The sequence below is a fragment of the Parasteatoda tepidariorum genome, chromosome 7, assembly GCF_043381705.1.
Source record: "Parasteatoda tepidariorum isolate YZ-2023 chromosome 7, CAS_Ptep_4.0, whole genome shotgun sequence".
Classification (NCBI taxonomy): domain Eukaryota; kingdom Metazoa; phylum Arthropoda; class Arachnida; order Araneae; family Theridiidae; genus Parasteatoda; species Parasteatoda tepidariorum.
In genome coordinates, this window is record NC_092210.1 from 47,026,202 (window position 1) to 47,041,366 (window position 15,165).

At 25.9% G+C, this 15,165-nt stretch overlaps 1 protein-coding gene across 4 annotated transcripts in view; it reads left to right on the top strand.

Annotated features, from left to right (window-relative positions):
* LOC107451567 (EF-hand calcium-binding domain-containing protein 14) overlaps positions 1–14,385 on the top strand; it is a 72,958-nt gene extending 58,573 nt beyond the window's left edge. For all 4 annotated transcript variants that reach the window (XM_016067708.3, XM_071183375.1, XM_071183376.1 and 1 more), the window contains 6 exons: positions 1,017–1,133; positions 3,668–3,793; positions 4,477–4,593; positions 4,687–4,747; positions 6,594–6,657; positions 8,616–14,385. In XM_016067708.3, coding sequence (XP_015923194.1) covers positions 1,017–1,133; positions 3,668–3,793; positions 4,477–4,593; positions 4,687–4,747; positions 6,594–6,657; positions 8,616–8,679 — 549 coding nt within the window. In that variant the 3' untranslated portion in view covers positions 8,680–14,385. The remainder of the gene's footprint in view (positions 1–1,016; positions 1,134–3,667; positions 3,794–4,476; positions 4,594–4,686; positions 4,748–6,593; positions 6,658–8,615) is intronic.
* Positions 14,386–15,165: the final 780 nt, after the last annotated feature.

Sequence of the window (15,165 nt, forward strand, 5' to 3'; positions counted from 1 at the left end):
CTAAAGTAAGAGAGTGGGGAAGATGAAGAAATGTTTGTTTATTTTGATTGTTAAAAAGTGTCCGGGAAATTGACCCTTCCGGAAAAGGGACGTCCGGATATGGGACGTTACACTGTATTACATCAACAATACTGTTTGTCAACCCCTGTTAGAACTTAAGAAATGCATTTGAACAGACCATTAGACAGTGTGGAACAAATTTGATTACAGATTATTGACTGTCGATACAGCAACAAAAAGATCACACATTAAATAATTTTTAACTGATTCACACAAATGACACAAAAATTTAGAAAAAAATTGTGTTTTAATAATTTTTTATTTTATCTTTAATAATAAAGCTCATTTTTGTACTTAAATTATTTGTGGTATGGTTTAAATGTATCATTAAAAACAATTTATTTAAAATTGAAACTTTTTATTTAAATTTGCTACATATTTAATTTAAGCTGGCAAGGTTCTAATAAATGGTATTTGTAAATCATGCAATATATTTGTGATAAAATTAATGTAAGTTTTATTAAATTCGCACATATTTTAAGATATTCACACAATTATTCTCACTTTTTTATTCATAATTCATACATATAAAGGTATGTCGATATATTCTAGTAGTTTGATTTAATTCTTTAAAGGAATAAGTATTTAATGTGATTTTTTTTAAATTTAATTTAATTTTCTAAGAAGTCAATATTTTATATTTTTAATTTATAAGACATATTTTTTTCGAAATATTAAGCAATTTAGAGAAGCATTTATAAATCAATTTTTTAATTATGATTTACAACTAAAATACACAATAAACTAACATAATTTTACTAATCTGTAATCAATAAAATTTAAATAATAGATCTTAAATATCTAAATTAAAATGTCAATAACTAAAACTAATATGTTCCTTATTAGACATCATTTGAATTGTGTGTATGATGTAATATGAATGACCAAGTGTTCTTTGGTTTATGTTGAAATAATTCTGCCTTGCTCTTTATAATAATTAAAATTTTTGTTTTCAGACTCGTTTGTATAGCTTAGAAAATTTTCTCCATACTAATATTACTATAAGAATAGATGATTTAGAATCTGAAAAACGACACAACTATCAAGAAATTGATGAATATTTAAATAAAACTGTAAGTTTATTTTCATAATTAATTCTACTTTTCAGAAGTTTAAATGTGTATATAAATAATACTTGCAGCAATTATTATTATTTTAGGTTTAGAAAGTTCAAGGAATAATTTATTTTTTTTAAAATGTGTGGTTTATTTTATTTATTTTTTTTCACAACTTTTAATTCTCACCTTTTTATAATTTCCCCTTATCTTCAGAAAAAATTTATATCTTATCCTTATGGATAAAGCTAAATAAATTAAATAAAGCACACTAAAAAAAAAAAAAAAAAATCAGATTCTATGACAGTTCTGTGATTAAAAATTTACTCAGTGTGAAAACTCAGAAGAAAGTACAGAGGTGCAGAAGAAAGCTACGATTTTATTTGTATTTTTTCTTCTGTGTTTCCTTTTCTCTAATCTTAGGAAGAGTTGTAACTTATGGACGGATGGTCATTGGTGCAAATCTTATGCACAACCAACGAACATCTCGCTCACATGTCTTCTTCCCTACACATCACTTTTGAGACTGCATTTTCTCAGACTCAAAAATGAGTATATGCTGTTTCAATTTTGAATACGCAGAGTTTTCAAATCTGACTAAATTTTTTAGGAGCTGTTATGATACATTTTTGCTGAATTTTAAGAAACCCATTTTTTATAGTGTGGATACTTAAACTTCTTTTTTTTATTATTATACTAGTATTAAGGTTTGAACTAAATACCTCTCGATAATTACCTCTCCTTCCTACTAACAGACTTAGAATGAATCATTTCTCTATCCTTTTCCATCCACAATATGATGGTCGACTTTCATGTTAAAGTTATTTTAGTATAATCTAACAATACCAAAGAATTTGTTCTTGCTTATTTAAATAGTAACTAATAAAAATTAATGTTAGTCATATGCAGAACAGTACTTCATTAAAGAGAAGTGAAAAAGAATCTGTTGGATGCTAATCAAAAATGTTTATCTTTAAAAAAAAAAAAAAAAGAGCAGTTGGTTGAGCATCAAACAGCAAATATTAATGTAACTGTATTTAATTAATTGATCTATGTGAAAATGAATGTATGAAAATGTCAAATAGACTATTAACTATTGAATTATTAATTAATTATTGACCAAAAAGTTTCTGAGACTTAAGAGAAAATAAATTTTCAGAAAAGAAAATTAAAAAATTAAGTTGTTTAATGCTCATTCGGTTTTGTCTGATCCAATTATCTTTTATTTAGCATAATGTTGTTTATAATTCTTCGCAAAATTCTAATTCTATATATGATTCCTTTTTTTGCATTGGAAAATAAAAAAGAGTTTATAAAGTATAGTGTTGGTGTGTTTTTAAAACATTGAATTTAATGTATTTATTTTTCATCTATTCACAACTAATACACTGAGAATAATGTTTATGTAGTTCATAACATATCATGCCATTTTTTCTTATATATTTCTTTATTTTTTTTTATTTATTCATTTATTATTTTTAAAATTTTTTGTACACATCTAAATAGCATGATATCTAAGCATCTTCAACAGATTGAGTTTAAGGCATTTGCATTTTGCGTACTTAAAATTAACTTACTATGTATATATTTTATTATGTAAATTTAAAAAAAATATAATTTATTTGGATCATTTTTTGTGTTTAAAGTATAAATATTGTAAGAATTTGGTCAAAAAGAAAAACTATTATATGCATCTGGCAACTATTTTGGGGATTATTTTTTTTATCAGAAGCAACTAAAGGGATTATTTTTGGAGTCTCACTCCAGTAGCTACACTGTGACTATGTAAAGGCCTGGTTTCTTAGGAAAAGCGCCTTATCTGGGCGTCAGCGTTAAGTTGTCCTTACCCTGACACCAACAAAATACTGGTTTGTTAGCTCAAGGCCTGGTTTCTTAGGAGAAGCGTCTTAAATGGGCGTCAGCGTTAAGTTGATATAATTTTTTAACGCCATAAAAATACCTTTTTGTTAGCTCAGCGTGAGCAGTCGGTTCAACACAGACATTATCTTGCATTGCGCATAACGTAAACAAATATTTATTTTGAATTTGTATTGATTTTGTGATTGTCGACCAGTGCTTTAAAGAACAAATAATGACTTTGTCCAAGAAAAAACACATTATAGCTTAGCTAAATGAAGAAGAGGAAAAAGAAGCTATGTTTAATGTTAAAATTAAAATCTTGGCTGATTTCAATGCTCTGTTGTTGGCTGTTGTCCGCCATTGCTTCTGTTGTTAATCGCACGTTGTAATCCAACTGCAGTTGTCATTCAAGCTGAGCGTTCGATGACGTATGCTGTCAAACTCATAAATTAACCAATCAGAGGTAAACGTTCGTTTCAAGCTGACGCCGACGTTTCCTAAGAAACCAGGCCTTTACAGTGTTTATTGTAATATTCTGTTGGTTATCTGAAATTAAAAGTTGTTTTTTTTTTTTTCAATTTTGTGTTCTTATTATACTTTATAAAAATTAAAATGACATGCATTTTGTTATTGGAATTTAAACATCTATTTCAAGTGTTTGATTTGTCTGTTAATTTGTCAATTATCTTTAGCTCTCTGAAGTTGTTCTTCGTTTGATAAATAAAGAAATTTTCCATACTGATCCTGCCAAAACTTTGGTTCAACCTATAGAAAAAACTCATGATATGCTGGTGCTACTTGCAGCTCTACTCAGAAATGTAAGTTTGTTAACAACTGGAGAATGTCCTATTCAGTCCTTTTTCTGTCTTTTTTTTAATTATAATTTATATAAAATATTACTTGATAAAATTTTATTATATTCTAAGTTATGTATAATCCTTTATTTGGTTCTTTAACTATTACTTTAAGTTCATTTTTCTCACTTTCTCCATATAAAAGTAATTTAAAAAGAAAAATTGTAAACAAATTAATTATCTAGAATCTGTAAAGTATTTGGTTACTTTGCAGATGTTAGAGTGTTCACGTAAATTAAATCATTCCCATAGCAGCTTGGGACCAGGGAGGTTGTAGTTGGTAAGGCCCCCAATTTCCTGACCAACAACATAATTACAGCAATGTGGTCAGCAATACACCTATACTTAATTCCCAAACAATCTGATACCCATCATTCTGAATTTGGGTTGGTTTCAAGCCACCACTGAGGACCAAATCCCAGTCCTACTGATTGGTAACTCAGTACCTTTAAACCCTAAGTCTTCGTTCCAATAAGGCTGTAAAAAGGGTTAGTTTTCGTTATAATAACTGCTTATTTATTACACAACCCTGCAAGTTAATTATTTGAATTTTCATTTCAAATTTTTTAAACTCTGTGTTAGTTATGTTGTTTTTCTTTCTTTCTTTTTTTAACATCATAATAACTGAAATATTTATTTATCAACAGTATAGTCTAATTCCTAACAATGCCATCTTGTACGATTCAAATGCAACTGAAGTTGTAAAGGCCATTCTTCATCAAGCATTTAAACAAATATCCATGGAGCAGAATAACACGATGGAGGTAAAGTGAAAATGAATTGTTAAAATTAACTGTTGCAGAATTTTATTATCTATAAATGAGTTAAATTTAATATTGTGCATGTTTCTCTTACAGACTAAGGTGCAAAATAATAAAGAAAGTATTACTCGATTCTCTGCTCCTGCAAATAAACCGGGTAAAATTTTTTGAATTTATATTACCCAATTTTAATAGTTTGTATTTCATTTAAGGAAGAGCATATTTTATCCTATACTGTAGGTATTACTTATCATTGTTTGTGCCTTCAAATATTACCTAATTTTTTAAAAAAAACTTTTATGATAAAATTTTATTTGACATAAAACGAATTAAATCATAATGGAATATAAAAGAAATACAGTCTATGCTATATTTAAAATAACAACCTTTGCTGTCAAAACAAAAAGTTATTATATAAGGAATAGATAAGTAATTTTATATATTTTTATATTATACTGTTACAAAATAAAATTTGAAAATGCTTAAACAGATAAAATAGTAATTAACAGCATGACATGTTTTCTTTTATCAAAACATACAAATACATTATCTTTAGTATAGACACTTAAACAATATTTCAATTTAAATAGAACTATGTGCATGTTATGAAAGAATAAAAGGTGCATGACAAGAAAATGACATTAATTAGTTCTTGATTTGTAAAGAAAAAATATTGTTTGTTTTTAAATAAACTGTAATGACTGAGCAAAATCTAAAAAATTTAGAATTTGTACAGGGCATTTACAATGAAAAAATTAATTTTCCTGGTGAGATTGAAGTTTATTGCTCCTTTTGATGAAAAGAAAAAATAGTAAAGGAATAAAGTAAATGCTTTACCTTTTAGAATTAATGAAAACACACAAAATATCAAGCAGATTTTTATAGACAATTTAATATTTTGTTTTGTTCTCAATGCTGTATGGTATGTGTTTGACATTTACCTTTTTTTATTTATTATTATTACTATAAGAGGATTCTTAATTGCTAAATAAATAAATATATATATATAGCCAAAGTAAAAAAGACAAATAGGGATCTTCTTTGCAATTCTTAAACATTAAACTCCACATGTCCGAACTTGTTGAGTCAGTGGGAGTGAAATAGTATTACCGCCCGTGAAGAAACTAGCAGTAAATTTGCTTTCATCCAAATTTTTTGCAACATCAAATCAACACTGCGGTGCATTGTTTTAGAATTATGAAATGAACAAATTAAATCTAAATTTGAATTGTAGTTTTTTATTTTGCTGTTGTCCAGCAATTTCAGGTATGTGTTAATCATTTGCATTTAAAAACTATTTGCTAGAATGGTTAGTTGTAAAATATATGTAAGATTTCAGAAAGTGAATCTTATTAAAGAAATAGTAAGGTAATCCAACTGTGAAATGTTAAATTTTGGAATTCCTTCAAATTTCCTTTTAAGGATATTTAAGAAAAATTATATTAGAAATTAAATTATTATTTATTTAAAAAAATTATTTATTCATTATTATAAATAAAAAAATATTAATTAGTTAAAGAAATTATATTAAAAATTAAAGTTTATATGAAATCAGTCAATAAAACAAAAAGTTTTGGGAATGCCTTTTTTCTGTAATCTATTGATATTGTTACATCTTTTATGCTACAATATTGTTTTATCTTTTAATAACATTTCAAATCAAATGTAGTCAAGGAATTCTGTAATGTAATGAGTTGTTCTTAGTAAAATATCATAAGCTTATTAATAAAAGGGGTCAGTGAACTTTATGAAACAAAATAAATTTTAAATGTATAATATTTAAATATATATATACAATGATAAAAAAATTGCTTCATTAGTATTAACTAATGCTAATATTTATGTCAGAACTCAGATTACCATGCAGAAATATATACTTAATATCCTATAATAGTTTGAGCTTCTGAGTAACAAATTTGACTAAGTAGCAAACTCACAGTTTATTTAATAAATTAATAATTTTGCTATTTCTAAATTAATTATGCTATGACTATTTTCTTTAGATCTGTCTTCAAGTACTGATTTAGCTGGTTCTGCTAATCAGGAACACCAGGTTATTCCCAACAAGTTAGTATTTTTTAAATAGTTTAGCATGGTATCTTATTTAAATGTTTTCATAAATTACAATTTACACCTATTAAATTTTATTTTAATTGTAAAGTATGAAAATTTTTAAATCATCTTATAGTAGTTTTGTTAATCTAATGCAAAAATAATCAATCAAAAACTTAATAATAAACCTTATAGTTTTTATTCTTAACCATTATTATTTTTTTAAAAGGTTCTGTCATTTAAGATCACATTGTTTTAGAAGATGTAAAATAATTTTTACTCCTCTATTTTAAACTCCTTAGATCAGTATTAAAAATATTTTTTGCATTAAACTGTCATTAGGTAAGAAGGTTCTATGAAGGTGTGCAAAAATGTTTTGATTTGTGCGAGCATTATTATTTGCTGGTGAACAGAATAGTACGTTGAGAATTTTTAAACCAAATTACATGTTTTCTCACCTTTGCTTTTTAAATATTATTCATTGAAACTTTTAATTTTACCTTAATATTGCAATAAATTTTTAAAAATTGCTGATTTTTTTTCTCTGTTTTTCATTGTCTTGTTTTCTTTAAAAAAAAATTTTTTTTATTATTTTAACATACATTCATTACAAAAATTCCCTTTCTTAAAAAAATATTAAGAGTGAAATCCTACTTTAATGAAAGATATTTTTACAAATACTGTGAGACCTCTTTTGCAGTTGGTAACGATGATCTGATCAGATTAAAAAATCTACTTTTTTTTCCATTAAAGAGAACATACAAAAAAGAATAAATTACATTAAATACGATTTATGTATGCTTTTTTATTTGTCCATTCTCTAAAATATCAAACAATATATTTCATGGAACACTTTTGCCTAATATCAGTGACCCATTTTTTCCCCTCAAATTCTGCTTGATTTTGTTTTATTTGCTGATTCAGCATTGCAAATTCTTCCATGCGCTGTAAGCATGCTTTTTTTATTCATTCATTTACTTTTACTGTTTTGTAAAGTTCGTAAGTTGCAAGAAAACAAAAGCATTAAAAGGCTATGTATGTTCAAGAAGCAAAATTGGTTAAACATTAAATGCACTCTAGTTTCTATAATTTATATTTATTAAATCTTTTCTAAGAATATATCTTTGAAATTATTATTATTTTTTTTAATAGTTATTATAGTTGCTGTGGATACAGCTTGATATCATTATTAGGCAACACTATAGTAGAGAGAAAGTTCATCACAAGCCTTATTTCTCCATTTTTGCTTGGAAATTATTATAAAGCCTTTATATGAGATCTAATATTATATACATTAAACAAAGTAAGGCAATTAATAAAAGGAGCAAATTATTAACCTGCTAGTAATGAATTTAATATTGTTAATAAGTTATGGAGTACAGTTTTTAAAATGATTCTTTAAAGAGGGGTTAGAATTACTTAGTTTTATGAGAAGTAATTCGCCCATTATAAAAAAGCTTGGTATAACCTTTTTTTTAAAAAAAAAAGCTTGGTATAACCTTTTTTTTAATAGCCAGTAATTTACTCACTAACCAATTCAGTATTGTGTAACTAAAAGTGTTCTATTTTCTAACAAAAACTTTTTGTTATGTTTAAGGACAGTGAAAATCTCCCACCGTGGCTTTTTTTTTTTTTTTNGGCTTTTTTTTTTTTTTTTTTTCTTAGATAAAATTATTGCACATACTTTATTTGTAGCACTGTGTCGGTTAAAAAAAGGGCAAGAAAATAATTTCTACAGGTTCTTTGTCTCTTAAAAATGATTTAGGATAACAATGTTTTGTTTTCTGTGGGGTAGTAATTTAGACATTAAAAAAAGTTGGATTGACTTTATTTTCTCTTATTAATGGTTTCAAGGAACATTGTTTTCTATTAACATGACTTTTTTTTTTTTATCAAAGACACGTTAGAAGTGGTATTGCTCTAGAGCAGTGCCCCCCTCTTTAAGTTCTAAAACATTTTTTTCTCTCTTACAGCACAAAAATTGACTCAGGTGGACTTCAAAATGGCCCTGATGATAATATATGGTCATCTGTTTAATCGGTGGATATGCAGCTTTCTAAATGCCTCACCGTGTCCATAGAATTGCTTTTTTTTAGTAAAGTAGTAGACTTATAATCATGAAAAAAAATTTACATTGGTGCACTACAGAAAAGTTGTTATTTGTATGTTCAGCAAATTTGTATTGTAAATATTTTGAGAAATTTCTTTTATCTATGCAATATTAGATGTATACACATATACATAAAGAAATATCATTACTAGTTAATGTGTTAATTTTCAATTGTGGGGTTACATTCTTATTAATAAGTTATAATTAAATACCTTATAAAAATTTAATTCTAACTGCAACATTTACTTACTTTTAATTCCAATGTAACATCAGTTTTTAAAAAAAAAGGAGGAAATAAAATTTATTAAAAGTAAAATATAGTACAACTTATTTCGAAGAAAAAATTTTAGCATCTTCTGACAATGTAGCTGTTGCATCGTGTTAAAACAATATATATATATTAGACGTTATGGTGATCATAACTTCATTTTGCATCTATAATGCCTCGGTTCTATGTAAATTAAGTATAATATTATTAAATTATACTATTATTAAATTTTTTTTGATTAAATATGCAACTAATGCATTTCTTTTTTCATGATTTACAAGAGCTGATGCAATAGAATATTTATTTGGATTTGTTTTATTTAGTGAAAATGTACTTTAAAAAAAGCGATAATCAAGCTCATCCGTTCAACATCATCCCAATTAAGTATATGCATTCAATGAATCCTGCCATTTTGTGTCATTTGAAATGAATAAGGCATACAGTGAAACCTAGATTATTCTGAACTTCCGCATTTCTAAATGAAAACTTTAAATCGTTCCTATTATTTATTGACCATTCCATTTATTCTCTAATTTTAAAAGAAGTTTTTAGTTCCATTGTAAACAGCTCTTTTTTTAAGCATATGTAGAATTATAGTATTTTCCAATTTATTTGGACATTTCATTTATTCTTTTATGGTAAAACAAGCTTTTAGCCCTATTGTAAACACAGTTAATTCTTTTATTATGTTTAGAAGTATTTTGGAGTTAATTCTATTTTTTTCTGTCTTGTTTTTTTAGTGTATGAAGAATTATATTAATTTCCAATTTACTAAGTCATTAATAAATATATTTTATAAAGCTTAGTTTAATTTATGAGATTTTAATCATTTAAAAAAAAAAATATCGTAGATTTGGTAAAATTTGTATGATAAATTCTATTATATGAAATAAAAAATATGTCAAAAATAGCAATTGCTGAAATGGGTATTTTTTTTCTTCATGGGTAAACAGGGAAAATAAGAGAAGCATAATTTGTCTCTTGAACACCCTTTAATGAAACGCCAAAAGAAAGAAAAAAGTTAATTAAATAAAATTATAGCTGTACAAGAGTAATATACTGATGTTTTTTATTGTGTTATTAAATGTATAATTGTACAAATTCATACATTTTGATATCAAAACGGTGATGAGGCATTGTTTTCCATGCCTTTATTTGATGCCTAAAAGCATATCTGTGTCTCATTGTTAACAGTGCTACGATGCTGTCATACCAGATACTTCAAAATCTCTTACATCAAACCAGACTTAACCAAATGATTATTTTTTGTTTATTTATTTAATTCTGACAAAATAGGCATTTTTTAAGTTTTTTCCATGCATTAAAATATTTATTCAATAATTCTGATTGTTTAAAGTATGATTGGTGAAAATGTTTTTAATTTTATTTTCTGGGGGTGAAGTTGTAAGTTCAGAAAAAGTTAATGTTTTAGTGGTTTGAGCTTTATTATAATGTTGTTACTTGAGGAAAGTGAATTTTCATTCTCAAGCATCTGTCCAATGGAAAATATTTTTGTTAATCAAGGTTTCACTGTACTCGATTTAAGCAAAAGATTTGTAAATATTGCAATTTGATTTTATAATCCTTTACTGAATGTGAAGTTTTTATGCTGATGTTTAGCTACCTTATATCAGGATTTTGAACAGAAAGCTACATGAAATCCTGACATATTTTCTCTGAAAACAGTTTAAGGGGAAAAAATTGTTGAAACTTTTCTGCTCATCTTTCTTGCTCATAAATGTATTGTGAAAGAGTGATTGCTTAACTATTCATGTGATGCTGTATTACTTAAGTCAGTGTTTGTAGAATATGTTTGTGATTGGTTCAAATTTACTATTGAATTATATTAGGAACATGTTAGCAAAGATAGAAGATAATTATTATTAAGTTTACAAAGGTAAATGAAAATTTTAACAGGATTCCCATGGTTTATAGTAATTCTAAAATTTTTTATTCTTTAAGATTGGTCTTAAAAATTTATTGAAATTTTTATAAAATCCATGTGAAAAAGTTTTTGTTTCTCCTAAATTGTTTTGAAATTATAAAAAATTGTATTATCGGCCATGTTTTTTAATCATTAGGCAGTTAAGTCCGATTCCACTGCTAAAAATTGCTAAAGAAGCTGGTCTCTATATTAAATCCATAAGTGTTAAACTTTCTCTCTCTTAGTTTTCACAAATTTTATATGTTGAAATGCTTCATCATTATCATTTGTGGAAATTTATTACTTGAAATTAGCCGATATTTTATTAAGAAAAAATAGTGGTACTTTTTTTTTTTTAATTTTATTTATTGAGCTGGAAACTGTCTAACTGAAAAGAGCTCATTTGCATGAAATGAACAATCCTGAGTGACTAATTTTACGAAATTGATCAATGGAATGCTAGAAATATTTTTTGTTAATGCAGTTTTTAGTGCAAGCTAGAACAAAGCTCTATTGTTTAGGTTTTAACTTATATTTTCCAAGGCAGAAGTGACTGTGTTATTTCAGCTTTATGCCATTGAAAAATAGAGCTTTAAACCTAGTAAAACAAAATTTGGCATGCTTTTCAATTTTTTGCCCGATTTCTAAACTTATGTTTAGAAAAATCGTTTTTGTTATGGAATTACCATCGTAACTAGCTCTTTAGCTTTCATCATCAATGCATATGTTTTAATTTAGCCATCTATCCGAACAACTTTTTATTGAAACAAACCTTTCATTACTACAAAAACTATTTTAAATATTCATTACTGCTAGTAAATTAAAGTAGTATTTTATTGTAGCACTGTTTCTCCATTTTATAATGATCTCAAATTATTGTCTTGTAGAGTTTTAAAAAAAATAATGGAATGGGAATTCTGTTATAGAGTTTATTTCTCTTGATTAATATATTTTTAGTTTGTTTTTTGTCCTTGACATTGTAAATATGATATACATTTATTTTGTTTCATGTGTAGAATAGTTGGTTGAGTTATGACCGATTTTAAATCCGCTTTTCGGCCCTTTGTTTCTTATTGTATTTTTCAGTAATATTTTGATTATGCACCGTCCATCATTCATCTAACTACATAATATTTTGAAATGATTGCAAATTTTCTGAAAACAAGCCAAATGGAATTTTTATACTGTCAACTTTGATTTTAGATTTGTAAGCAGTGAACTTATTTAAATAAAGTCATCTTCTCTTTTTATAGTGGAATGCAGTCGGTTTCCATTGCAACGAATTCTATTTCAACAAGAGAGAAAATTTATTAACCCTAGATAACTAAACTTAGTCCCATGGACTCCAAGTTTTAGTCAGTTTTGCAAAATTTAAGGTCTTACTGTAGCAGATTAAGATCTTCTATTGTTGCAAACATTAAATTTTATCTCTTTTCCATATTTTAATAAAAATGTTAGAGTATTCCCTTGATTTCGGCTAATTTTTTTTTGATATAAATAAAATAAATATGAAATGCCACCAAATTTTTATGTTTTTGTTGATGAATGAAATGATGATTAATTGCAGAGAGAAGACTCTTTAAGTTTTGGCTATCTAGGGTTGAGTTAGAATTATTTCTAATCATTCTATTTTGATTTTTAAATGATCTCAGTGTTATTAAAAAAAAATTGTTAAAAATTACAACGAAAAATGTTTTTTCTGAAAATTTGAATGCATATATAGGGAGCAATCATTACATGAAATTATCAAATTTGGTTTTGGAACATTTTTTGCGTGTTTATTAAAAATTTCTATCTAAAACTTATATCTAAGTGTCAAGAATTATGCCTAAATAACTCTTTTATAAAATAACATCAATGCAATCTTTTTATTATTGTTATGAAATATTCTGGAAAGCTGACTTAATTTTCCAGCGCTGAGAACCTGCCTTAAGAATATTTTAATTAGTTTAGTTAACTCTACAATGCAGGAATTTTTGTTGGTGATTTATTTTATTGCTTAATATTTAGAATAGCTGTAACTCTAAGCTTATGACTCAAAAAGTGAAATTTATAATATGTATCCGCAATTTTTTCTTGTGAAGAAATAATTAAAATACAATTTTCTAATGTAAGAAGAATAAATTAAGTCTGGTTTGCATTGTAGAGTTAATTTTTATTCCAGGATAACAAAAAATTATACTAACGATTTTAAAATAATACTAAGAATCGAATTCACAGAGCAATAGCATTTCTAAAAACTTGCAGATTTTTATAAATAGCATGTTCACTTCCTTGTGTTTTTTGAAAAATGGTGCAGTATAACTAAAGAACCTGTGGCTATCCAAAATTAGAAAATTTTATCACAACAAATATTAAGTTTTTATCAGAAAAAAAAATTAATTGAAAATTTTATTTGTTGTAACCATTTAATCGAGACTCATCTCTTTGATTAAATAAATTCAGGTTTCTGTTTCCCATGGTGTAATTTTATAGGCAAAAGCTGTAAAGTTACAGATGAGCTTAAATTAATAATCTAAGACTTCAAAAATTATTGTACTATGTTACTCATTATGAAAAAAAGTTAAAGATTAACTTAAAATCTTTTTTAAATTAAATATTTCATTCAACGAATTATTAAATATAGATTTCAACTTAGGAGCTTATTTATTCACAGCTAAAAATTGTGAAGTTTTACTTTTATCCTTTTCTTGTCAAGGGAAGCATGCAATCTATTTTAAGAAGACTTATTTTTTCCTGAGAATAATCTCTATTACATTAAATAATTCATTAATTTATATGTTCAACATTTAATTTTGCAATTTAAAAGAAAACATTATATTTTGAATTTATCTCAACACTCTCATGAAGTTCATGCTCATGAAATCCTACTGTATTTCAATTTTGTAAACTCAAAAATGCTTTTCCACAAATTGTTTAATGCTCCACATAACACTGAATGAATTTATTTTGTCTATTATGAAAAGTTGACAGCATTGTGTATATTTTGCATTGTGTTTTATGTTTTGTGTATTTTTATGTACTGTTGTACCAAATAAATCTAGTCTTATGTCAAAAAAAAAAAAAAATTTCTCCTTTGCTAATCATGATTTTGTATTTGAATAATTTTATTATTTATTGATTAAACAAATGTTTTCTAATGTTGTAAGTTTATATATATTTTGAAAATTACTTTTAAAGTGAACTGAACTTTTTTTTAATATTATGCCTTTTTAATATTTGTTATTACATGTCATCACACTTGTTGTGTTCAGAATTTCATCTTCATGATTCAAGCTGTATATATATGCAAGTTATTAATGGCCTCTCTATGACTATGCATCTATAAATGTAGCGTGAATTGAACAAGAGTCACAATATGTTATGTTTATCAAGTTACCACATTTTAAATGTAAATGTTGATAAAACATACAATTACTGTTAAATAAATAGTGAGTTGTATTTGCTTTTGTTCTCTCTTACACCACTTCAGTGTGTAGGCTATGTCTGATCAATAATCAAAATAAATGATCCAATAGCCTTTTACATTTACACAAACCCTATATATCTATGTAATAGATAGTTGTTGATAATTAGAACATATTAATCTTTTAGTTATATAAATTAACATTAAAAGTTTTAAGTAATAAAGCTAGTCATAAAAACATGAATAAACTTCCAAGTATTCATCACAACTGCTTAAGAAAAATCTTGTGTATCAAATGGTTCCATAAAGTTTTTAATGCAGAAAACCTTAGAAAAGCAAAACCGATTCCAATTGATTTGGAAATTTAAAAATGGAATTGGATTGGTGATATTCTATGTAAACCTAAAAAATTTAAAGAAAAACAAGTTTTTAAATGGAACCCTCAGGGCAATTAAAAAAAAAAGAGGAAAACCTTAAAATACTTGGCGCAGGAGGAACGAATACAAATTGGAAAGACATGGAGAGAAGCAAAATATTTTACCACAAATATAGTGAGTTGGAATCCTATGATAGAAACTATGTTCCAATTTGGAGTGAAAAGGAATAGGGATTAATATAAAACAGATAAAAATTATTATTCATTTAAGTTAATTAATTTTGTCCTGAAATAAAGTTGAAATTCTTTATGTAAATGTAGGTTCCACTACCTTCTAGATCTTGGTCCATTAAATATTCAATTCAACATTAATAGCTTTCTAGGAAAATTTTTACCTCACTTTTGTAGTTATCCTCGGAATTTTTTCAATGAAAAAATT